This window comes from Phodopus roborovskii, unplaced genomic scaffold, assembly GCF_943737965.1.
Source record: "Phodopus roborovskii unplaced genomic scaffold, PHOROB, whole genome shotgun sequence".
Lineage (NCBI taxonomy): Eukaryota > Metazoa > Chordata > Mammalia > Rodentia > Cricetidae > Phodopus > Phodopus roborovskii.
In genome coordinates this window covers 3,526,376-3,553,976 of record NW_026126682.1, presented here as the reverse complement: position 1 = coordinate 3,553,976, position 27,601 = coordinate 3,526,376, and the positions used below count along the sequence as shown (strand labels likewise).

The 27,601-nt window shown below is 39.3% G+C and overlaps 1 protein-coding gene across 1 annotated transcript in view; it reads right to left on the bottom strand.

The window, feature by feature from the left end:
- Grm3 (glutamate metabotropic receptor 3) overlaps positions 1 to 27,601 on the bottom strand; it is a 205,045-nt gene that overhangs the window by 7,520 nt on the left and 169,924 nt on the right. Inside the window, exons 4-5 of the mRNA XM_051174578.1 lie at positions 13,954 to 15,020; positions 6,653 to 6,827 (exon numbers count right to left, since the gene is read on the bottom strand). Of these exons, the coding sequence (XP_051030535.1) occupies positions 6,653 to 6,827; positions 13,954 to 15,020 (1,242 nt within the window). The remainder of the gene's footprint in view (positions 1 to 6,652; positions 6,828 to 13,953; positions 15,021 to 27,601) is intronic.

Below are 27,601 nucleotides of genomic sequence, written 5' to 3'. Positions count from 1 at the left end.
GTAGTGAGATTCTTAGACTACTGTGGACTTTCCAAAGAGAGAAATAGATTGACATCTATTTGGACTGGGTGAAATTTGTTTATTTTGCCTACAAGCAGATGGCTTAACTTTCTGAATGCTCTAAGCTCTTTGTGCCTTATCCACTGATTCATGTTTACAATACAATACAATTGCTGATATGTCTGGCCAGGATGTCACATACTGTTCTTATGAGATTTTTTGAATATACAATGTAGGCTCATGATACCATTAATTTTCTGGAGTTGCATTATAGACAAGAGTTTAGGGCATTATATGATATATTTAAACTTATAAAGTTGCATTCAAATTTCAAAAATGGTTTATACTCTTTTCTTTAGTGTGAGTTAAAGGCTTACCCATTAGTAAACACAAAATTTTGTCTTCATATACTTGCTTTCTCTTGTTGCAACTCTGTAGAAATTTAGGCAATGCCTCTAAAAGACTGTTCACTTGATCTTTTTATATTATTTATCTTGCTTTGTAATGTAAAAATACTTTGCAATAAAGTCTAGTTTCTGTTAATGGAGCAGTTCACACATTATCACAAAGTCAGGTGACTTTCTGAAACTGAACAGAAGAAAATCAGTCTACATCTGGGTAGAGTTCTTCTAAGACTCAGATCTGGGCATCATTATTTAGTAGAAGCCTCTTGGCTGATTGTAATGATAATGAAATTCACACATGTAAATGATCACTTTGAGAAAGAGAAATGTACATCCCCATAGAACAAAGTCTGAGTACTTAATAGATCTGTAAGACCATAGGACACACTTCATTTCTCACCTCTATGCTGATCTATGCTGATCCTAAACCATTTTATCGCTTGCAGTCAGACCTGTATAGCTCCCAATAGGATTTGAGCTGCATAAACTCACAAATATGTCTAGCGTGTCTCCTTCAACATTATGCAGTTCTATTTTCATCCCCAGCCTATTGTCTCCATGTTCTTTGGGAACCAGCTCTAAGAATCCTCTTTGCTTCCAAGCAGAACAGAATAAAGAATGACATCTTTTCTTTTTAATCTTGCTATATAGGATGTTTGCTTATGTGACTGGGTGTGGAAGCAGCATTGCAACGATGAGTTTAGGATATCAAGGTCTCTAAGTTATATTTCCCTTGGGAGGGGCAGTCTTTATGAATTCTTTTTCAAAATGACTTCCTTGGAGCATTCAACAGGAAATTTAGGAAACTGATATGTATGTATGTGGCCAGTGGTATCCAAGGAAACAGCTGCACAGGTATGTGGCCAATTGTGTCATGAAGCAATGGAATTATGAGGGATTGCCACTCTCTGGACCCAGGGTGTGCCTCTACTCTGAAGGTCATGAAATAAGCTTTTCCCTACACTGCCTGGTATGAAATGAGGTATGAAATGAAGTCAAAAAGTTGGCTGACTTGCATTCTCAGAAGCTTCCCCTGAATTATCTCCATTGAAAAGTTATGTTTTCTGTTGAAAATAGGATTTTGCCTTTAACTCAGATCATAGTAATCAGAATATCTGTGGGTGGAACCAGGACATCTCTACTTCAAATTGGTTATTTATATATAAACAATTGGGAGCCATTAACCAGTGGGTATAATTAAAGGAGAAGAGTTAAGTTTCGTTTTATTCTGACTTCCACTGTGTATGATTAAGCAGACACAGACTGAACTGTTCTTTTACACACAACAATATGCAGAATATTTCTTGGTGGACAGTTCCCCCAAATATCTTTAGCTATACCTGTAAGAATTCAGGTATTATGCTGGCCTGCTCCTGTCACTTGGCAGAATGCACACAGGTGTTACTCTGGTCAGCTCAGGGTTCCCTGAGTACCAGTCTGCAGGCAGGTTTGTAAAGGACCCCTTTAAAAGACAGGGCCCCACCCTCTTACGCTCTCTGTTCTTTGCTCTCTTTGCTCTTTTTTCCAGCTCTCTCTCTCTCTCTCTCTCTCTCTCTCTCTCTCTCTCTCCTTCTGTTCCCGGTGTCTCTATGTCTCTCTTCCCTTCCCCCTCACTTCTCCCTCACTTCCCCCTCACTTCCCCCTCACTCCTCTTTCTAAATAAACTTCTCACCTAAGCTCTGTCTGCCTTGCATGTTATTCTTTCTACCTCCATCACCCTGGCCTGCTGTGGAACGCGCTATGCTCTCTCACATGGTCCCTTACCTTGGAACCCCCATGCAGAGCACCCCCCTTCTCCATCCAGCTTTATCCTATAACTAACAAAAGAACAATGCCCCTTCTTCTATACTGACTCCTGAGTCTGGGCATACTTTTCTATCTGCTTGTAACAACTTCATATGAACTTATAGTTCCTCGTTATTAATGACCGTAGCTTCTGGGAAGATGTTGACAAAGCTACCAAGTGACATGTTATATCTGTCACTGCCTGGACAAAGAACAAAGTAGGAAGTAATGTGGCTGCACCATGAAGTCACACTAATCCCTGAAAAGAGTGCAGTACTGGGTTCATCCAGGATTTGGAGAGAACAGAATAATAAAAGCAAACACAGATTCCCTGAGAGTTGGTTTAGTTCCTCCCCTTGAAGATGAGCAGACGTGGTGTCCTGTCCTTGAGAAGGTATAGTATAGGACATCCTGCGTGGGTTTCCCAGATGGCTGCTTTTGCCCAGCATGCTCTCTGGAAGCCCACATAGAGAGGCTTCCCACCATGGTGCTAAGCATAGGTGTGAGACTAGGATGCTTCCCCCAGATCAACTCTGGGCAGGAACTTCACAGGAGGATGCCAAGTAAGGCATTCTGAAGCAGATGAACTGCCCACCCAAGGCCTGGCTGAATTCCTGATTCACAAAACCATAGGAGGTGATAAGAGAGTTGTTTTAAAGCACTGTGGCTGTGAAGTTTCTAATGTAGAAATAAATAATTAAACATTGAAGAGAAAGGTAGCTGTTCTTCGTCTATGTCTCCCTCCCATTTATGTGTGTGGTGTGTATCTCTTTTACCCGTGGAGAAAATTCAAAATCAGCCATAGCATCAGTTACAGTCAGTCAATGGAATAAATCACCATAGCAATACTTCCTAAAAGGACAAAAGTTACATTTGCCCCTTGTTGTCTATAAAGTAGTGATTACAGGACCCTCCCCTTTCTGCTTCCCTATCCACAAACACTAAAATCTGAGCAAAACCCTTTTACAAAATGGGGTTTGTCTGTAACCTATAGTTCTCTCCCATACACTGTATATCATCTTCAGATTACTTGTACTTATACACTGCACATAGCTGGTGTACTGCATTATTTAGAGAACAATGACTTGAAAATTAGTATCAATATATTTAGTGCTCTTATGCATTTTCCCCTAAATATCTTTGACCTACAGCTGGGTGAATCTGGAGATTTCAAATCAGTGACTGTGCTCACACTCTAAGTAAAATAACGGAGTTGGTACAAGATGTTTATTGGGGGGTGGGAGAGGGAGAGGGAGGGAGTGAAAAGTCATGTTAGAGTGGGGACATGAGAGACCGACAGACAGACAGAGAGATGGAGAGAACAGGGAAGAGACAAGAGGAAGAAGAGAGGAGCAAGAGTCAAAAAAAGAAAGACAAGAGAACGAGAGAGGAAACAAGAGGTAAGAGAGCCAGCTGCGCCTGTCGGGCACATTTAAGGGGTGCACATGTCACATAGCTGACGGTCGAAAGGCACCTTGTGACAGGCAGGTGATGATGTAACTTCTTCTGTGCTGCTATGGTGGAAACTAATGCCTAGTGGGTTCACAGTAGCTCAAGAGTTGTGGGCAATTTATAAAACAGCACATTTAAAGTATCTTAGTGGAAATGGACATCAGCTGTACTGTATTCATACTAGAGGATGTGGGTGCTAAGTTAATGAAGGTTTGGCTTGAATTCGTACATGACAGCAAGTCAGTAGCATATTCACTCACAGAAGAGGATCTCACAAGTCAGTGATAGTGATTTGGAGTTAATAAACACATTGTACCTGGTACAATAAAACTCCCCCAACCCATTAGTTAGTTATAGCTTCTACAGTGTTGAAACTGCCTTAGACAGTAAGGTTCATGGGGTTAGGCACCCTGTCCTACTCCTTACTGTTTGGACTTGGTGCTCGTAGGCCACTGGGATATGGTAATAGTTAAGAATTTAATTTCATAAGAGTAGCTTTCAATTATTAAAATGGGATACATTTTCACTATGAGTGAGGAAATCCAAGGTCAACATGCTGTTGCTAGTTCTGAATTACTGAGGTCTGGTTATAGGATGACTGTGGTAGCACACACCTTTAATCCCAGTACTCATGAGGCAGAAGCAGGTAAATCTCTGAGTCTCAGAGTGAATGTTAAGGACAGCCAGGGCTACAGGGCTACACAGACAGACCATGTCTCTAAAGTTAAAAAAAAAAAAAAAGACTTAAAACTATGTTGTTCCAATACTAGCCAAGAGCTTTATGCTATCATTGGATACAAGCAAGTTCTTAATTTACTTAGCTACAAAATAGAAATTCTAGAGCCTGCTATCACGGATAAAATAAATCTTAAAAGTTAAGCTACTTTAAACACAGATACAGATGAGTGTATTTGTTACTTCTGCAATTTGAAATGAATGTTGTATAAATTCTTCATTTTGTTAGGAAACACTGCTACATTGGTTGGGATAAATAGGACAATGCAGTTGAGGTATGGGAATACTCCAAAAATGTTACATTGGGCAAATATCTACCTTAAAGCACCAATTTGGCCAAGTTCAGATTAGCTTACAGAGCCACAGTGGGTCTGGTACAGGCCCAGCACAATATTTTTGTGTACATAGAAATTTTACAATCTCTGAGAAGAAGATTTGACCAAATAGAGTTCAGGATTGTTTTTCCAGAAATTTAATAATGCCTACCATATGTATTAGACCATGCTACTAGTTCTGAGATCTGGTTTTAAACTGTTACAACTTAAAGACTATGTTAAGTTGTTACAGTCATACCCATGAGCTTTGAGCTACCAGTATACCCAAGGGAAGCTTATCCTATTTAGATTAGAGTGAATTCTTCTTCTGGAAGCAATTACCCACCTAGCATCATGAGCTAGGTGATTAAGAGTCCCAGCATGCTTTCTGAGAGGGGAAGATTGGTACTGTAGTTAGGTGTACTGGTTTGACATTCAGAGGTACTGATGTTAAGTTCTGATTCAGATATTTTTAAAATACTGCTTCATTGTTCGGGTTTGTTTATCTCAAAAAGTTGTGAACATTAAATAAAATGTGGCATACACATACACACAAAGAATTTAGCAGTCTGCCCATCATGTACAAAAATAGTGGGTAAGTTATAGTTTCTGCACATGACATTTTTTATTGCCAGTTTTTTTTTTCCTTTGAACTAGCTAACTCTAACAATTTTGTTTAGCTAAGAAATGAAGATATTTGTTTGGCTTGGAAATAAGCATGATTTTCTATTTTATAGATTTACTTCACCATTGGGAAACCTGGGATTTAGTAGGAAGTGTTTGGATTCCTGTGTCACTGCAGCTCAGGGCTGCATCCTAGGATGCATCCTAGAACACACCTGTGCTCCCAGCCTGTCAGCCTTCCTCTGCTGGGGCAAAGGTCCCCTGTTACATCCTATGCTTTGTTGGAGAAACTAAGGCACTGATGCACTAGTTTACCCTGTGATGCTGAGCTGTTTTGAAGCATCTTTTCTCACTGACCATAACCAAAACTGTGAAGCAGTCATTTGTCTCTGTCACTCTAAGACCCCCCCCCCCCCCCGAGTGGCTCTTGTCAGTGCATTTCTCCTACTTCGAACCACAGATGACTGAAAATGATGTAGAAAACTGTCTGTTTCGTATACATTTGTGCCTTAGGAAACAGTTTTAGTCACTGTCTTAGCTACAAAAATCCCAGAGCAGGAAGAACGGTGGTCTGGGGAGAGAGAGAGATCCTAGAACCTTGGTCACACAGGCCTTCAGCTGCTCTCTACACAGAGGGAAATCCTTGTGTAAAGGAATCAGGAAGCTCTTTTCTAACACTTTCCAAAGCCCTGTCCCAGGATGTGAATTGGATTTTACTGTGGTTAAACACAAAGAGAACAAACATGTGTCCTCTTTGAGAAGGTTCTCCAAATCTTAGCTCCAATCACACACTGCAACCCTTAGCTTCCCCATGTTAACAGAAGCGTCTGACCTTTGGAAAAGGGTGGCATGGGCTGGTAGCATTCCCTCCCGATGAGCATGTCCTCCCTGCTCTTTTCATGAAGGCTCTTCAGCTTGTGTGTAACTATAAACATTTTTTAGAGAACATGGCCCTCTAGGCATTGAGCAAAGTGAGGCGGGGACAACTCAATGACTCCACTGAGGCAATCCAGGGGACTATTGCAAAAAAGATTAGAAGGCTGGTCCTATGTTTGCACAACGTGGTAAAAAGCTTAATTGAACTGATAGCTTGAATGTCTTTCTTCCCTGACAGACACTACCTGGTACCCACAGAATGTTGAATCTTCTGCTCTGTACTGTGTCCTTAACACACAGCTCATTCTGATATGCATTCTAATTTAGTACGTATATTAGAGCTTTTTAACACTGATTTGAGATTCTTTGTGGGGACAGGCATGCCTTGTTCAGGCCTCCTGTCCTGGCTTCCCACATGGGGCCACTTATGAATGAAGCAGTGTTTATTTAGTCCATACTTACACTGAGAATACATGGTGGCGGTTCCGCTGACACTGAACCTGTTGAGGTGAAGCCTGTGCGTGACCACATTCTTCTGGGGTTGGAACAGGACGATGTGTACTTTGGGGGCAAACAAACACCCCAAGACCACGAAACCACTCAAGCTAACGGAGATGCACATCGTTGTCGTCTGCACCTACAAGGAAGGTTGGCTAAATGAGTGTCCAGCTGTAACTTTCATCATGTAGTCAACTCGAGAGAGCACAGATACAAATCCAAGTTAGAAATGAGAATCAGCTATAAGTCTGTTCTTATCACAGCCAAGTCTATGTGCTAATTATATTGGATCTTCTGTGTTTGGGATAGTCATGAAAACATTGTTTAGGATTTCAAAGCAGGCATCATTTCTGTGGGTTGCTTTTGACTGCTTGCCAAGACTTCACATAGATTTTCTGGTTTTCTTTATATTTGTATAATGATGTTTAGGCAGAGCCAGTGAAGTCAGAGTCTTAAGTAGTAAAACATAAATATTGAGTGATGACAGAATTAGATTGCATCTAGATTTTCTCAATGAACTTGGCTTTTTCAAAGTTCAGTTGTCCATTTCCCCAGTAAGTCACATGATTACATGTGTAATCTATAAATCTATAAATCTGCTCTATTTTACACCATGGCTTCCTATGGTCCTGACTTTATCTTCAAACTTACAGCAACATTTGATATCAGTTATCATTTCTTTATTTTGGCTTCCTAGCCATAATCCTTCTGAGACTGGGTGATTATTCCCGGTTTTCATGTTCTCTTCTATCTGAACTTTAAGGTCTGGAGTGTCAAAGACCTCGGGGTTTTACTATCTCCCCTTTATTACTAAGTTCTTATGACTTAGATGCATTCTATATTTCTTATATCCAGATATTTCCTAGTTCTGGCCTATTCTATATGCTTTCTTATTTACATATTCAACTGTCCCTATCACACATTATGTTTAGTATTTAATAGGAACAAGGGAAGTACAGTAACTGAAGCTTCACTTCCTTTCCTAAATGTTGCATTCTATATGACACCAAACGTTTAAAAAACTTGGGATCTATCTTTGATTTCTCTACTGTCCTTAAACTCACTTATCTGATCCATTAACAAGTTCTGTTGGGAGATAATTCTGTGAAGCTCTCACATTCCTACATATATTGTTAGCAAATGCTCTACTACTCTGAACTTGCTTTTCATGGATATTCACATACGCAGCTTTAGAAGACAGAGTCTCTCCTAGTGCAAGAGGCTATTGTTCCTCTATGTGAGAAGTGAGGCTCAGAGACTGCTGCAAATGCTCAGTGTGGGGGTTGCTGTTATTGCTGTTGATGTCAATCAGTCATTTTAGGTTTTGTTGTTGTTTTGTTAGCAGTGATAAGCTGGTGGGATAACTTATTATCTAATAAATATAATAAACTCTCAGATACTGCAGTCTTTGTGACAGTTTGGTCAGTAAGGATGGAGTTCTGAGACAGACTTTTTAAGAAAGGAGGTATAGGGTTTCAAGGGCCAAAGTAACTTCATAAAAATCAACAGCAAACATGTTGACAAAACTGTATGGTCAACCTGACATGCTCAAACAGCACTCTACTCATTGGCTATTAAATGTAGGATCTGGAGAAGGTATTGAATGTTGGGTTATAGTGAAAGGGTTAAAAGAGAACAGTTAGTCTGGCACTCTGATTGTGAATCTTCCTGGGATGGGATAGGGTGTATTTCTTCACAGCAGAAATCAAGTCCATTTGATACTAACAATGTATTATTTAATTTGTTCTGGTTGAGCAGAAAGTTCTACTTCTTTTCACATAGAAGTTGTGGAGGTTTGAACCTCACTAGTCAGGAGAAGAGGAGAGGGACCTCCAGGGAAAGCAACAAGCAGGTGGGCCTTCTGAGCTATGACTGATTTCCTTGAGAAGCTGAGGGCACAGAGCACTTGGTACTATGAGTACAGGACACTTGGTACTTGTATGTACAGGGTACTTGGTACTGTGTGTACAGGGCACGTGATACTGTATGTACAGGGCACATGGTACTGTGTGTACAGGGCACTTGGTACTGTGTGTATAGAGCACTTGGTACTTGTGTATACAGGACACTTGGTACTGTGTGTACAGGGCACGTGGTACTGTGTGTACAGGGCACTTGTTACAGAAGGAAGGGCACAATGGGCTCGCTGAAGACTCATACCTTGAAGGAAGCTTTTCAAATTTACAAAAGTTTCAGTATTTGCAGTGGAGTCTGGATACGAAAAGGAGCTTTTGTCTACATGAGTACATTTCCCCCAGGACAGGAAAAACTCTAGGATATCCACAGATGAGGCACGTGGTGGCATCAGTGCTGTCACCTGGGTTGGGCTTATTCTTTCTTCTTTTTCCTTTCATTTATTTTTTTATTTTTTAAAAAGTTATTTTTATTCTTTGACAGTTTATACCATGTACACAATGAGTGTTTGTTCTTCTCCCAGTGTGTCCCCTTGCCTCCTTTGTTCTCTTTGACTGAACCTTTAAACAAGTGTCTTCCTACTTTCCTGACGTTTCAGTGTGTGACCCACTTAGTTTAGACAGGGTAGGCTGCGTGTGCATTGGTGGAAGACTGTTTACTAGAATATGAATAACTTTTCAGTGGTTACACCGTTGAGGAAAGCAGCAAGCCTTCTCCCAGCAGCCATTAGCTGTCAATAGTTCCTCAGGGAGGGTAGAACCTTATGAGACCCTCTCCCTCATAAGTAGAAGGGGTGACAGGCCCAGTCTTGTGTGGGTCATGTGCAGACAACCCGGGCTGCAATGAGTTCATGGGTGTAATCATTGTGTCATGTTCAAAAGGCAGTGTTTTGTAGCAGTATTCCTCACACTCTGGTTCTTCAATATGTCCTTCCTCTATTGTACAATGTTTTCTGAGCCTTGGTGTGTGTGTGTGTGTGTGTGTGTGTGTGTGTGTGCGCGCGCGCGCGCGTGTGTGCGCGTGCACACGCGCGTGCATGCGCACTACAGATGTCCCATTTAGACCCCAGCATTCCACAGTCACCAGTTCTCCTATTCTCTCCACTTTGTCCAGTTGTGAGTCTCTATATTAACTTTAATTGTCACCCATTGAAAAATAGCAGGGTCTCAGATGTGGTGTGAGAGCTACACTAAACCATAGGTATAAAGATATGGATTCAGAGGGCAGGTTGATACTATGCCCATTTAGCCAAATAAAAGCAGTAAGTTCACCTGGGGATGTATGATCTCCCCAGCCATGCATTCTTAGCTGGGTTTCCAGTACCAGACATGAGTTCCCTCTTGTGGAGTGGGGCTTACATCTGAATGGAGGTATCTTGCATAGCAGATAATGCTCCTTGAAGCCATAGGGTATTAAACCAAGACATCGGTGACAGATGTGGGGTACATATCTCCCTTTGAGTTGCTGGTCAGGAAAGTCTCAGAAATAACAATGCAAGCTATTGTTATTGTTTTTGGCTGCCCACCATAACTTGACCATAAGATAGGGCATGGAGAAATCAAAGTAGAACTTCCCTAGAAGCTGTAGTTCTGCTGCCTAGCTTTTAGCATTCCCGAAGTTGCTCTGCAGGCTGCTGGGAGAGACAATTTACCAATAATCTTACTCTGTTGTGAAGCCAGAAATCTTGCTTTCTTTCTCTCTTTTCTTTCTTTCTTCTTTCTTTCCTTTTCCTTTCTTTCTTTTTCTTTCTTTCCCATACATCCTCCCCTCCCTCCCTCCCTCCCTCCCTTCTTTCTTTTTCTTATACAGATCATCAAGTAAGTTAGACTTCCTAGACCCCACTCTTATTCTTGCCTCAGCCTCCCCAGTGCTAGGATTACTGGCATGTACCACCATGCCTGGCCAATTTGACATTCAGGTGCCCCAAAACAATAGACTTTAAGTTGAGCTGCAAATGGCTCCTGGTAGCAAATATGTCTTGCTTGTTGGCATGGGGCTGCACTCTCGCTCCACCACACTCTCCACCATGATTTTAGCTGCTTTTGTAGAAACTTACTGAAGGTTAGGGCCAACTTCTTTCTATTCTTGAGGGTGGTAGGCATCTACCTGCACCCGATGTGGTATGCTGGGGAACTCAAAAGAGGGGAGAAATTCTAATCTGTATGTCAAACTGGCCAAAATTACCCTCTAACATAGCTTTTTTACTGGTGAGGTAGGGCTGGCAGGTGCAAATTGAAGGGGATATTGGCAACTCAGTAATTAAGAGAAATTCTATTTCAATACCTTATTTTAAAATTTTATGTATTTATGTATTTTTTGTTTGTTTTTATGTATGAATGTCTGCATGTATGCCTGCATGCCCAAAGAAGGCATAAAATAAATTCCATTATAGTTGATTGTAAGCTACCATGTGGTTGCTGAGATATCTCTCCAATCCATAATGCCATATTTTAAATATCAGGAACAATGCTGGAATTTGTGAGTGAACACAATACTAATAATTAAACTAGGAATGGGCTCATTATCAGTGCCATGCTTTGGTGTACTCATCATGTCGATAAAGTAGAGCCTGTGTCAATCAGGACACATTCAGCTGTCTCTGAGTCCAGTGTGCATTGCCTTCTGGAAACTGGAACCTAGGGGTCCTACGCAGCTGCTGACATTGGTTGCTGCTGTGATTATGATAAAGTCTGTTGTGTCTGAATCAGTAGTTGTCCCTGGCACTGTGGCAGGTTACTTTGGAAGATGGAAAATAGTGTAAAAGCCTTTCAGAATTCTTGATAGTTTCTGTGTCAACTCCGAACCCTCTCAAACGTTAACACTTGATTGCAGCTCCCACAGCCTCTGTCCTTACCAGGTAGGCTAACCACTGTCTTTGCTCTTGCCTTTACTTTTTCCTTTATGGTATGACACCATGATTGATTTCATTCAACTAAAAATCCTCCAATTGTTTCCTTTTCCATAGAAAATAAAATTTATATTCTTTTCTACGTCCTACAAAGCTCCACATGATTTAGTTCACCAACCAACTCTCTTAGATCAAATTACTCTTGCCTTTATGTATTAAATTGTAGCTGCCCCAACATATTTCTGCATGAGAGTATTGGTGCTTGTGGTTTCTTTTGCCTGACTCATAGAATTTGGAAGCTTGGCTGCTTCTCATTCTACAGCAGACATTATGCAATGGGCACTAACAAAACAAGGCTGACAGTTCTTTAAAAATAATAATTCATGATCTGATACATGTGTTTAAATTGCAAGATTATCAAAATGAGAAAATTAGGATTTTATTGTACTTGAACTTTGTCAGAGTGCTAGAGTCATATCTGAAGTGTCTACCTTGTGCTTTCACAGTTGTCCTGCTTACTGTATGACTTCTACAGCACCGTGAAATTGCTGGTGTCTTCAGCTAATTGTATCTAGTCGGTACTTTCCTGTATTGTTGTCACTCAAGGGGCAAATTCAAGTTCTTGTGTGTGAGAAATAAAATCCTGGCATCTCTAATAAGATCAACAATTTATAATGCTGTTTAGCTGTTTATGTTTACTTTTGTAACATTTTCTGTGTTGCTTTATAAAGCAAGGTGCTCTTCTGTGGATGAGAAGTTGAAACTCAGATATCCAGGACAACATAATTACTATTACACTGGTTTTCATTCCCAATACTCTAAACCAGGCTCACAACATTTTTAAAAAGTAGTTGCCTGTGCTGGAGGTAGAAGCTTTAAAAATATTAATAATACTTCTTTATTTTATTCTCAAACTCTGACTGTTCAAACTCTTGTGATTCGTATATTTTGCTTATCAAATTATGATACAACCTGTTTCAAAGAATTTAAAATTTTTTATGGGTGTCTTAAAATATCTGATCATTACTCCAACATTGAACTTTTATGTTCCTCATTTCTACTATTGGTGCATGGAGTCCATGGGTTCCATGCAGAGTTGTGAATAATTTGAATTAGAGATAATACCCTTTGCCAGGCTCTTAATCCTGTACTCTAGTTTTTTCTTCCTTTAAAATATTATTTGAATTGTTGGAAATTACACAGGAATACTATATATGTATTTTAAAGCTCAGTGAACTATTTTTTTATATATTGAAGTTAATCATGATTCTTATATATGTATGTAACATGTATTGAAATATGAAAAGATTATGGGATGATAAATTAATAAGCACATATTACCTTTCATACTGTGGTGAGAACAAATAAAATACACGTTTTTATACTCTTGAAAATGTAACCTACTGCTATTAATAATACCAAGACGTGCCATAGACACCTTGAAGGTGTTTTGTTTGTTTGCTTGCTTGTGTTTTTCCCTGTGCTTTCCTTTGAAGAGTCAGTTTCCTAGATTTGAGGCAATGTTATAATTACTGGTAAACAGATTATTCAGAATTTTTTTGTTGTTTTATCTTTAAACCCATGGGCTACTTCATTTTGTTACATCATGGTATAACAAGGAAACAGGCCTGTAGAAAACTTGTCTATGAGCACCTAAAAAACAGAGATAAAAACCAATTGCCAGGAGAGGGAGGAAATCTTAGGACTCACTGAAAACACTACAGTTAAATTATTAAAGCAAAATTAACTTATGAATGGCTCAACAACTTGGGAAATTATGATAAGATGATGACATCCCCCCACAAGAGATGGTAATTATATGGCAGTCCATAAATTTGAACTCCATAAATAATGACTTGATTAGGTTACTCATACATGTGTAGTAAAAGTTTTAGCAGTTCAACAGCACATAGACACTCACAATTATACACATCATATTTGTATATAAAACCAAAGGCTTAGACTGTATTTTTATCCATTGCATGGAAATAATGAAGCATGCATAAAAGTTTTAGACTTTTATTTTGGTCTTGACTTAATGTTACAAGGGTACTTCAATTTATAGATCCATCTATTATGGACATCCTCTTGTGTCTAATTTCAAGTATTCTCATTAGGGTTTTAGTGATTAAGTCTCATTCTCTTGTCAATTGCCTTTTAAATTTAATTAAGATATTTTTATGTATGTGTATTATGTTTTATTCCTCACTAGATTATAAACTACTTTGAATGACCCAACAGTTATATTTCTCTTCCCCCCTGTGCCGGCACAGAGCTTTGAACAATTAATTAAGCACTAATTAAGTGTCTTAAAACATAGTGAATTAATTTTCTCATATCATATCGAAGTCAATCATGGCATTTGTAATTATTTGATTCATTCTTGAGATGAAATAAAAGGAGTCTAACCTAACTCCTACCAAATAAAATATTGATAAATGAAAAGAACAAAGGAAAGAAGAAAGTCAAATTAAGAAAAAGAAGAAAGCAATTAAAGACTTACTCTGTAGTCGCTCGATGTCACATAAAATATAGGAAGGAATGCCAACCAGATGATGCAAGTGGTATACATGGTGAAGCCTATGAACTTGGCTTCATTGAAGTTTTCAGGACACTTCCTTGTTTTGAAGGCATACACAGTGCATAGGATCACCAGGACCACATCATAGGTCAGAGAGATCAACATGCTGGAATCTTTGACATTGCATTTTAGGATGACTGTTTCCCGCTTCTCAGGAAGGGTGTATCTTCTGGTGCCTGGAGCCTCCAGGATAAGCCACACAGACACCATCACAATTTGCACCAGTATCAAACCCAGGCAGATAAAAACCTGAGAACTGGGGCTGATGAATTTTGGCCTCTGAGCGCCATTCTTGACACCATCAAAGATTCGAGCAATGCAGTTTGTCTTGGTCAGCAGAGCTGAATAACAGATGGCAAAGGAGGTTCCGAGCCCAAGCCGGCGCAATGCACAAATGACAGGTGATGGTTTGGCAATGAAGAAGAATGTCATGCAATAGGAAAGGCTAACTCCAAACAACAGGATATAGCAGAGTTCTCGGCCTGATGCTTTGACCAAGGGTGTGTTGTTGTGCTTGATAAAAACAGTTATAACTATGCATGTGCACATAAATCCCAGGCAGGCAATGGTGACTGGACCGATTGCCCAGGCATCCTCCCACTTGATGTAATCCTCTGGAAGATTGTAGCATCCAGACAAGTCAGCAGTGGGCCACTGGCCAGGCCCACAATCCATACAGGTGAACTCATCAATCAGGTATTCGTAGGGCTCACAAGGGATGCAGATCCAGCAGCAAACATCCCCTGGCTGCATATTCTTCATTTCATTGGGGGCGCAGGGATCGCTGCACTGGGAAGTGGGGACTGAGTTCCGGGACCAGTGGATAGAGTCCACATCTAGAGATAAAGTTTCTGCCCAGTGGCCAACCTTCAAGTAGGAATACTTTCCACCTATATGCTGGAAGTTGAACACGTTGTATCTTCCCATCCCATCTCCGAATGTGTCAAACTTGACAATGCTGTCTGCTCCTTTATTTGGGTTGAATGGAGCTTTGATATACAGAATGAAAGAAAAGAAAAGAACACTTGTTTAGGTGTCTTGTATGTCACCGCTCAATTACTTTTGCTGTACACTCAGCAGAACTGTAGTAACAGAGACTAGAGATACCAAGGCTGACATAGCTTATTACTTAGCATCGAGAACCACACATCAAAAGCTTCCAGAGTGCTTCTGTATTCATAAGTTTGCTCACTTCAGATTGCTTAGTGTCTAATGGGTGCCAAGCGCCAGTAATAACAATGAACATAGTACAGGTGCTGCCTCAAAGGAGTGCATTACATAACAGAGAGGCACTGGCAAACACATCGTTGTGCTCTGTGTGATGTGAAATACTGTTTTTTAAAAAAGCTTCATAGCAGGGATCGGGCAGAAGTTATATCTTGTTTCCTATTTTTATATACAACCACTAAAATATTTTTATAATTTTATTTCTATGACAATGTAAAATTAATAGGAAAATCTCAATATAAATGTTTAATGCATAAATTTAAAATTTCTGATGATTAGCATAGAAAAAACTTGAAATTTATTTATAGTCATTCTGTAGTTTTTGGCATATAGTCTTGTTACATAGCACAGGCTAGCTTTAACCCCACAGCAATTCTTACCCCAACATCTTGAATACTTGGGTTACAAGGATGTGTTGCCACACTTGGTTAGATGTCATATACACACAATGGTGTGTAGAGTATCTGCAGGTGGGCTTTACTTAAGTGTAGAGGGTGGGACACACCCAGACAGTGATGTATTCTAGATCGTCTCCCTTACCCACATCTTTGGAAAGCCCTGAAGAGCAGCTGGTCTGAATATCTGGACTTCTTCCTCTTTTCCAACTCTGGTGTCACCATGAACAAATTCTAAAATAGGTTTCTATAAAATTTATTCTTACTATATCTTGGTTTGCATTTATTAAATGTCTCAGAAACATTATACTGAAGTAACAGAGCTCCATGGAGACTATGAACTAAGAAGGGGAAACTTCTTTTCCTTAATAGTTTTTAATTTTAATTAAAATACAATTATAGTATGTCATCTTTCCCCTTCCTCCCTCCAACTCCTTCCATGTCTTCTCTCTCCAGCCTCTCCTATGGCCATCCCCTACTTGTTCAGAAATCGCAGCCCCTTTTCTTAGATTATTGTTACATGCTCTCTCTCTCCCCCCCCCCTCTCTCTCTCTCTCAAACACACACACAAACACACAAATATATATAACTACAGCCTACATTGCTTGTATGCATATGATTTCAGGGCTGACCACTTGGTACTGAATACCCAATTGGAAGGGGGAGGGTCATCCCTGAAAGGACTTATTCTGTCTCAGCAGTCAGTCATTTGTTGCCTATAGGTTTTTGTTTATGGGTGAGGCCCATTAAAATGTTTTCATGTTAGCTTGTCTCATTAGTGTTGGTATTGTTTAGGTCTTGTTTTGATAGCCACATTGTTGCAGTATCTTGGGTATAGTTTCCCTGTCATATGTAGGAGACAAAACCTCATATAGCAGACTTCTGGTCTTTAGGCTCTAACAGTCTTTCTGCCCTCTCTTCTATAATATTTCCTGAGTCTTAGGATGCAGGCATTGTGTGGAAGAGGGAAACTTTACTCATTTTACAACTTCATATCTATCCTGCCTACCTTTCCACTACATATGCTTGCTCTCCTACAGTAATTACTATGTAATGTCTTCAAGATGCAGTTACAGATTGAATTTTCATTTGGGACCAACCTTAGACAGTGATTGTGTGATCTTTTTTACTCCACTTTTGCTGGTTTGTTGTGTACTTTCTGTTCCATACTGTTAGTCTTTACTTTTTTGTTAGGAGAAGAATGCCTGGACACACATCACTGTGGTTGAATTACTACTAGCATGACACTTATGGGCATGTAGAGAAAAAAAGATGGTTAATAATAATAAATAGACCTACTACACCTACATAAATGCTAAAGGTGGTATCTCAGATAAGTGAAGATATTACATACATATTGTTAGGTAACTGTTTTATCAACTGAAAACTGATGAGTTTTCCTGTATCACATTACTTATGTCCACATAAATTTTGAAAGGATCAGTGTTGTGTAGAAAAGACAAAAGCACTGAAGTTCTCAAAATATAGAGAGAATATTAATATCAGAGTGGAAAAAAATTCCTTTTTAAAGGTTACTGAAAAGTGAAAAACAAACACACAAAAACCAAGACCAAAGCAATGGGAAAGTCTGGGCATCCTGATGCAGTTTGTAATCTCAGTGCTGGGAGTGGATGAGAGAGGGGATGATCCCTGGAGCTCACTAGCTAGGCAGCCTAGCTTAGTGGGTGATTCCCCCAGGTCTCAGAGAGAATATTTGTCTTAAATAATAAGACAAATGGTTCTTGATGCACTGTGGTTGATATTTGGCTTCCACACACATGCATGTGTACCCTAATATACACATGCACCCCACACATATGGGTACACATACAAAGTTCCATAACCATATGGATAACATCAGAGCATACATGAGGATTGATACTGTAAACTTCAAGTGATATTGAGAGAATGTTCACATTTCCAATATAAAATGTATCTTAACAATCTTTAGAGAATGTCCAAAGGATATTAACAGCTATTCTACCACAAGAAAAAAAATCTAATTGTCTTAAACATACAAAAATATGCTTAAGTTTAGTAAAATTATAGAAAACTGTGTACTTCTAAAGGCAGAATAATAATCCTTCAAAGATGATCACAACCCAAATGCCAAGACCTTGATACTGTTATGCCAGACAACAAAGATGAATTCAAGTGGGAGTTAAGATTGTTTTTAGCTGACAGAAGGTCATCTTGTTTTATATGGGTGAGCCCAGTGTTATTGACACAGGTCAGAAATCCTAGATCAGGATCAGAGGTGCCCGTCTTTGCCTTCTGGGTGATAGATACAGAAGATGGAGTTCACCACTGTTGGCTCTAAAAGAGCTGCCAACATGGGTGGGTAATAAAAACTGCAAAGGAAATAAAATAGGTCTTTCTGTGGAGCCTTTGAGAGGTAACACAGCCGACCAATTCATTGCTTTTATTACACCAGTAAAATCCATTTAGACATCTAGCCTCCAAAAGCATTAGAAATAAAATTAGGCAGCTTTAAAGTAATACAGTATAGGGGACTTGATCAGGTTCATTCTCTCTACCAGTTAAAGAATTAAAAGGCAGGAAAATTTTTGTGTGCAATGGGTAGCTGCAGAGAAATCTCACACAGTGCAGAAGCAGCAGACAGAATCAGCTGTCCAAAGGTGTTTATTGGGGGCGAGGGAACACACTCGTAGCAGACACACAGAGAAAAGACCCTCTGCAAAGCAGAGAGAGGGTTTGGAAATCTCCAACATCCAGTCTTCATGCTGAGGATTGTTAAAGCTTCTGAAGGGTTTTCCTTCCTAATTTAGGGTTGGTCAGTTTGCAGAAATATAGAAAGATTGGTTGTCCTGATCTGGTCTCAAACTTGTTGATCCAGTTTATCAGGAAAGGACAGGTTGGAGGGAGAAAGAAAACCTTAAGGCTTTGTTTTAAGCTGCCAGGTCAGAAGATAAGGAAGAAATGTACCATCTCAGAAACTCACTACTTTTGTTACCTAGTAGTGGCCCTTCTCCCTACATCTGCCTACCAGAGGGTATTATGCACAGTCTCTCCAAACCGCCAACTTTGTGGTGACTTGTTTCAGTAGTAATGAGAAACCAATACATACAACAAAAATATTTCTCACTTGTAGTAACATGCTCTTTAGAGTCTGTAGTCAGGTGAACTTTCTCTTGTCATGCTCTTGTGTGTAAGAATAAGCATTCCTCTAAGGAGGGCAACTGCTCCGAATTTCTTCAAATTTACAGATGCCTCCAAGTTTTGGATTAGAAGTTTCCATGGTGGAATGTACAGACCAGTTAGGCTATATGTTTACTGAAGGATTATTTATAACAGAAAGACTCAGAATTGACTCAGTTGGGTTCATTAATCACAAATGAAACTGTACACAGACGTGAGAAGAGATGTGGAAGAATGAGGTATGGTATGTATAGTATGGACATATTAGAAAAGAAACCAAAAGTTGCACAGTTTTGTTTGAAAAACAAAAGGTTTGGTCAGTATATGTTATGGGAGTGGGGAATGTAAAATTATCTGCTCCTTTTTCTTTCCTATGAGTAGAGGAGCTCAAAAATGACAGCTAAGAAAGAATGGTGGCTATATTGGTCAGGAGCAGGAAAGTAAACAGATTGGTGGCAAAGATGGGAGCTATATTTTTATTTTACAGTTTAGATTTTGAATAATATGGGTGCATTACCTATTCACATATGCTCTGAAATCACAAATCTGTCATCTATGAGACAGATGGGAAAGCCTTCAAAAGGGATGTTCAGAGAACAAGAATCAACTTTTGTTAGTGGGAGACTGTGCCTCAAAAATACATATGGACAGCTCCTGAGGGATGACACTTGAGGTTATTCTCTGGACTCCACACATGTGTGCACACACACATGTGTGCCTGAATACATACAAATATATCAACACACAGAGAATCAGCTTTGTGAAATTACGTGGCGAAACCTGAAATTCAGTGTAAGCATAGAAAGATGAATTTAAGAAAACTCTCAGAGTTTGGCCAAAATGTTAGGAGGCAGAGGGGATGTAAAAAAAAATGGGTCACTTTGCTTCCTAGCAAAGAGGACAATTAGAGAAGTGCATACTGCACATGTGTGGATGGATGACTATGCTTGGGAAAGTGGGGGAAGAGGGTTTTATTCTTCTTTTTAAGTGTGCTATACTCACATAAATATGTACATATCTGATTTTGATAAGAAGTTATACAATTAAATAGAGAAGTCAAGGAAAATCAGGCAAATCAAGGAAAACCTATAAGGTTAGTAATTATGAAAATAATGGAAGTATTTAACAAGTCTTTGAAAATGTGTGTTGACTTAACAAATAATACTACTGGTGGAATTTTCTGTGAGTATGTATGTACATATATGTGTATGTATATATGTGTACATGCATGTTTGTGTGTACATATTTGTGCATGTATGGAGGGCAGAGATAGGGAGCAATGATCTTCCTTAATTCCTTTCCATCGTATATATTGAGATAGGATCTCTCCCTAACCCTCGTGCCAGCAAGCCCTGGAGATGCTAATATTTCTGCCTCCCCAACACTAGGATTACAAGTGTGCTGAATTTTGGAGGGTTGAATTCAGGTTATCATGCTTGCACAATTAATACTTTAATGACTAACTTTCTCCCTAGAGATAATTGTTCCTTAGTAAAAAAAAAAAATCACCTTTTATTAAATTGTTAAACTACAAATATGGTTTTTTTCTAAATCCTTGAACTCTAAAATATCACCCGAGGGTCATTCAAATGAATACTTTATCAATCCTAACACAATCCATTGTCAGAATCACCCTGTTCCTTAGTTTGAAATATACAGTGCTGCTTTGGAACCAGCATGAAGAAGAACAAAAGGAGATTCTAGAAGTAAAGTTGAACCACTTCTTGGAACAATGGTTTCACAAGCAACATTGGTCTGGGTAGCAACAGAAAGCAAACTCCTTACTGAAATGACACCAAGGGCAGAACAGCTGAAGCCCTGCGTATTGATTCTGCCACCATTGGGACACAGTGAAGAGTTGCCTCCAGGTCAAATGACTCACTGGGGAGATAGTTAAGACCCGGTGAACTGGAACCAGGATTGTCTAGCAATCAATTGCATAGTTCTTAAGTGTGGGAAAACTGGGGAGTTCGCTATTTCTCAAGAGGGATCTCACCATGGAAGTAAGCACATTTGACATGGAAAAAACAAATCATTGTATTGCAACAGCATGAAAGAATCCAGGCTAAAAAGGGAAAAGAATAATAAACAGGAAGATGGAATGCATTTATTTATTTATTTATTTATTTATTTATTTATTTATTTTATTAAGACGCACTGCCTTTTCCTAAACCCAATTCCTATCCCCTTTTCTCTCTAATGCTGCAAAGTCAGATGTTCATTTTCAGATACTGATCTGGCCATAGGTCAAGACGGTGGTTTTTGGTGTAGCTCATTAGTCAACTAGTACTGACCCCAATTCCAAGTAGATTTATTTGTAAGTTTTAGTACCAAGATGACTAGCCCTCCTAGGACCCATTTGATTTGGTAGAGTTAAGTCGAGTCTATTTCTTAGAAACATCATGGGGTAATGGTAAGAGAAAATTAAATTGGTTCTTTTTCTTCTCTCCCAGTTCTCCAATTAAGGTAGGGCAATAATAAGGCTCTTAGGAGGCCTTCAGCAAAGCAAAATGGCCTCCACTGCCCAGGTTCACATTGGTAAACACTAATTAAGATTGCAAAAGCTACTCACAGCAACATGGCTTTAATTTGAAACTGGAGCCTCACTAAGTGGCTGTGAACCCATCTGGTGAACTGCATGCAGTAAAGGCAACGTTAACAAGGAGAAAATGCCATCTCCTTCCTCAGACCATGGCAGAGGTCAGAGGTGAAGAAGCCAAAGGAGTCTGGCTAGAGCAGACAAACTCTTTTACAAACATCATGTAGCAAGAAAATTGCAACAATGAACCAAGCCTGGCTGTCAGGAATTTACCTTTGGTTGAGGGAGAGGAGTGCTGAAGCAGTTCTCCTGCTCATCCACTGAGTGGAGCAGCTGGGGTCCAGTGCCACCTTGTCCTGGCATTCAGTTTGTCATGTGGGAAATGTTCCACTAGAACCTAACATGGACAGTGAAAGTGTTCCGGCAAAGACATGGAGGAGCAGTGACTTTGAACAGGAATCCCTGAAGAGTTCGCATGACAAGGCTTCATGAAAGGGTTTCACCAGCTACCCCTCTAGATTCCACAGCCCTGCCAAGACTGAACAGGCTCCATTCAGGAGGAAGCAATCTAGTTTCAGACTAAGAATGAGAATGAAGAGACAAGGCATAGGAAAAGCAGGAACAGGTGCAAAATGGTGGGACCTCAGCACCAAGCTGAGGGTCATCTTAAAGATCACCTACTGGGGTTTTGCTTATTTTAGCTATCGGAGTGGTTAGAAGCCTCCTTCAGGTGAGCTAATTCTACTAGTACATTTTTTCTACCCTTGTCTCCAGACTATTATTGTCTTTTGCATTTTATAGATAGTTGCTCTTTTATGTCTAGTTGAATGTGTGCTTAGTTATAAAACCCTTTCCCTGAAATATAATACTATTAATGTAAAGTATAAATAAGCTCATTACAAGTGAACACACAAATATTATTTTATGGCTATTATGATGTATATTTTCTTTTCCTTTTCTCCTGTCCCTATCACTTGACTCTCCTTTTCTTCAAAGGCAGCTACCATCCTAATCTCTGATGTATGAGTATGCTAGAATTGCTATAACATAACCAGCCCCAAGGGTTACTTGAAATTACAGATATATTGTTCCACAGTAATCTGAAGCCAAGGTTAGCAGACTTGATTCCTCATGAAGGCATTTCAGAGGAATCTGTTTCAGCCCTTTCTTCTGGGTGGGGTAGCTTCCCTGAAATCTCATGTCTCTTTGCCTATAGGATCATCACTCTGTTTTAAGCAAACATACTGTACTCTTCCCGTATCTCTGTATTTGTTATCAGATTTTCCTTTCTATAAGGAAACTAGCCATGTTGGATTAGTTTCCACACCAACGAACTCATTTTAACTTGTCTATAATCTTAAGCCTCTGTTGCCAAATAAGGTCATATTCTGAGGAAGTATGGCTATGAATTTAACATAGCTTTTGGGAGGGAAAATGTAATTCATCCTTAACTACATGCTATTTTTGCCTGATATTGAAGCTCATTTAAATGATGATATCGTCAAGTATTAGTTGGCACTGACTATCTTTTGGTTAAAATTTTGTGAGATTTATTCACGCAATGATGAGAAGATATAGTTAGTTCCTGCTATTTTTTATTCGTCTGATGCTGGGTCTGATTACACAGTCCAAATTGGCTTTAAACTCACAATTCTGCTGGCTTAGCTGTCTGGGTTCTGGGATTTCAGATATACACCACTGTGCATGCTTGGCAGCTTGGTTCACGTTAGACATTACCTAATATTTTATCATACGATATGCCATGAATTCAATCAAAATGCACTGTATGCTTGTATGAAATTCTTAAGTTTGAATAGATAAGTAGACAAGCGTGGAGATGATATAGCTTCTATGGTTGTTTTTGCTATTGAAAAAAGAGAGAACTCTAAACAGGATACATTGATGAGGGAGTTACTGCTGAGGACAAGTAGGTCACAGTCTCATTGCATACTTTGGGATACAGGGTAAATGGGGAACTGGGACACAATGCCACAGCTCACTTGTCAGTTTGGATGAGATAGCTGTTGTCATTAATTGATGGTTGCTACAGGAGTGCCCCTTCCATGGTGTTTTGAGCATGATATAGGTATAAGCAGAGGATTATGACCTTGAAAGTTCCCACAGAAAATATCTGCAGGAAAACAACCAGAGAAGTTTTTATTAACAAACTATTGAGAGCTGGTGAGATGGCTCAGCAGTTAGGAGCAAGGGTTACTCTTCCAGAGGAACTGGTTTGATTCTCTGCACCCACATGGCAGAGAACAATCACCTGTAATTACAGTTCCAGGGAAAACACTTGGAAATATTATTTTAGGAAGTGCCTTTTGTAGTCTCACCTATATCAGATTTTCTGTTAATTTGATTTGCAGGAATCTATCATCTATCTATCTATCATCTATCTATCTATCTATCTCTATATATCTACACATCATATATGCATTACCTATTCATCTACCTACTTATCTGTATGTACTTGTTATTCTGTACATGAGTAATTTTCAGATAAATTTTTTGCAAATACCTTTTTCCACTCTGTGGTAATAAATTTTTTGCAAATACCTTTTTCCACTCTGTGGTAATAAATTTTTTGCAAATACCTTTATCCACTCTGTGGTACACCTTTGTAATTAGCAGCTATCTAATGAGCATAAATTCATAGTTTTAATTACAATTAAATTAAAAAGTTATGTCTCAGCTTCTAATTTTCAAATCTTGATTACTATTGATTTTATCCTTTTATCTAATGTCTGTTATGGTTATGAATATCTAGTTCTCAAATGTGAGGCTTTCAGGTGTGCTGAACACATTTCAGAAGAATGTATGTTATTATGCTGCCAGGCCCTCCTTCATGCTGACAATGTGCTCTGTATTTCACTTTAAGGAAATCGATCACAGTGCATTGTGAGATTGTCACTGTGTGCTCATGTCTTCACTAGATCCTAAACTTCTGTAGAACAAAGAAAATGAGTCATTCATCTTTGTACTCTCATTAGGCAATGCTGAGTACATAAAAGGTTTTCATTAATTGTTTCCCAAACTGATCATTAAACTTATTAAAAATAACCTCTGGGTCTTTAAAATCATACTGTTTGAGTTTTAACATAGACCGATTAAATATGCATCTGAGAATTCTTGAAATGCTTTTTTCTATTGCAAGCATTATTTATGTGTCTCTGAATGTGTTTGCATTGCACATACATGTGTGCAGGTCAGATGGCAACTTGTGGGAGTGGGTTCTCTCCTTTCAAATGGGGAATCAGGTTTGGTGGCAAGCATTTTTATGAGATGAGCCCCTTGACACTTGCATTTTGACATGTTATTTTGTCTCACAAAATGCAACACACCCTCATTAAAAACAAATATCAGAGTCACAAGACCACAGCTGTTTGCTCAGCATAATGCATGTCTGGATTTCTAGGTATATTTTGGAAATTATAAACCCTATTGTAAATGAAACATGACCTTGCCAAATAAATTATTTTATGATCTCACCATCTCAGTGTGACTTTTTATTGCTGCATCACTTCCTATAGAGCCATCAGAGCCACCTCTAGTTTGCCTGTTTCCCCCAATCTCCTCTGCTGTAGTTTTTCCCCATTCGCCAACAACCTCACATGAGTGAATTCATGACACCTTCCTGCCTTCCCCCACAGATCCCATTTTCATAGAGATCCATGGCTCCTCCTTTTCAAGCACTGGAATGCCATCACCAGCTGAACATCTCCAGTCAGGTCCAAGAAAAGAAGCACACTCTTGTGAGAGGCAGAAGTGGGAGGCATCCAGCCTTTCAGAGCTGACAGGCAGCAGCAGTGTCTGATCCTGAGGAGAGCCTTGTGTAGTCTCTGTGGGGACTTTCCTCCCATGTGACTTCCAGCCCCAGCACAACACTGTCTAGGAACACATGTGATGTAACACTCTTCAAATGGAACTTACATTTGAAGGCAAATTTAATTGGTACTAATGGATTTTAGCACATAAATAGGAAAACAGAGAAAGGGGGACAAAAAGACTTTCTTTAAAGCAAACATATAAACACATACACAAGACTTTTTCAAAAGAAGGCATAAACTTCCCATCACTCTGTCATAGATCACTTTTCCATGTTCCAGAAGACTGACCAAAGTGAGCAGATGAATAAAACTGGCAATGGACAGAGTGTAAAAGCTGCTGGGAAAATCCCAGCCAGAGATGCCCCAGTAGGTCTGAATTGCAAAGTGTGTGAGAATTGGTAGCAGAGCTAATGTTCTAAAGCATGCGGTGACAGTGACAAGGATATACTTAATAGAATGAGCTCCCCCTTTAAAAGCACACAAAACTTCTTTATATAAAAAGCAGAGTGCCTTTGAAAATGAACTTGTCAAAGATAAGTACAGCAGCTTAGTGTGCAGGAACTTAAATTTTCATGGGCAAAACAAATTAATTTCTACTCTGCCTAATGCATACATTTGACTCTTTGCAGCATGGTGTGAAGAGAATACAAGGGGAATAAATAACTTCTGCCAGAATGCTAGTCCATTGTCAAGTTGCTGTGTGCTTCTGAGACTGCCACACAGCTTAGTCTCTTTGTAGAAGGGCTGCATGATTGAGCTATAAGATTTCAAGGGATTTTGCCAGGTCTTCAAGCATATCTGTTCACTGCTAAGAAACGGCAAATCTATACCACCGTGAAAGGGTGTCCCTGGAAATGATCAGGTGAAAAAAATAAATTATCCTTTATAAAATATTCTCCTCTCTGTAGGCCAGAATTTCTATTTTGAGCCTGAAATGAATATTGGGAACCAAACTCTGGTCCTGTGTAAGAGCTGCAAGGGCTCTTAACCACTGAGCCATGCCTCATGCTCCTCATAATGTTTGTAAGGTAGCACAGAACCAGCATCTCATTGTCCCATTTTGCAAAGCCTAAATGACTTTCCTGTTGCAGTAAGTGGTGTCAGTATTTTGCATTCTTAGAGAAAAATATCTGTGGTTCATCAGACTGGATTGACAGAGACACATAGTTTTCATTACTGGACATAGGGGTTAGATTTTTAGCATCTAATTTGAGAATCTGCTCTGAGAAACATTTAAAAATTATAATGACACACATGCATATATGCATATGATACTTAACCAAATTTTTGTATGATCTCATTTTATTTCAATTTATTTACTTTATTTAAGGATGCTGTACATCTAGTGAACAATTATGACCCTGAGCATACCATAATTACATATTATCTCATGTTTCATAATCTATGAAATATGGTTCATGTCACCCTTATCATTGAAACAACTTCATAATCCCTGACTATCTAAATGCCCCTTGTTCCACCATTTGAAGCTACATCCATTGTCTTTCTTTTCTGTAATACATGTAAAATATCCCTCAAGGTCTGCACCATTCCTGGTTCTCAACTGGAAGTACTAACCCCTCTCTTTGATCTCACGTATGTTGTGGAATACTACTTTAACTATATAAAGATGTGTGCATTTGTTTATGCTGCATTTGTTTAACTCTGTAAAGATGTTTTACATTTCAACTTGTCTCCCTAAGCACCTGATTGGCCTAATAAAAAGTGGTACCATCAATAGCTAGACTAGACAATAGAGGGATAGATAGAGCTGGTGGGCAGAAAGAATAAGTAGTAGTCGTAATGTAGGCTTGAGGGATAGAGAACAAGGGATAAAGAGAGACGGAGATGCCCAGGACCAGCCAGCCAGCCATAGAGAAAGCAGGGAAGTCGGGCATACAGAATGGAAGACAACAAAACAAAACAAAACAAAAACCTAAGGCAAAAGCAAAACAAAGATGAAGAGGATCAGGTTAAAATAAGTTATAAGAGCATGTGGGACAAGCCTAAACTAAGGCAGAACATTCACAACTAATAGTAAGTCCCCCTGTCTTTATTTGAGAGCTGGCTGGCAGCACAAATAAAGCTTGCTATACTCATACGCTGCTCCTTTGCTCCAGCACTTAAAATCTTTCTCACTTTTTCCTATATGAATTCTACAGTTCCTCTTCTGTAACCAAATATATCACGAGCTTCTCACTACAACAAGACAATCTTTCCTATATTTCAAATAAAGCTGCAACCCAGGAGGCTGCAGAGTTGATTCAGTGGGTGAAGCACTTACGGAACAGACATGAGGACCAGAGTTCACTCTACTTCTCTGCCTATAATCCCAGCCCTCTGGAGGCAGAGAGTCGGATCTCCAAAGGAAACCACCTTGCTAGACTAGTCAAATCAGAGTTTCAGTTCAATGCCCTTGC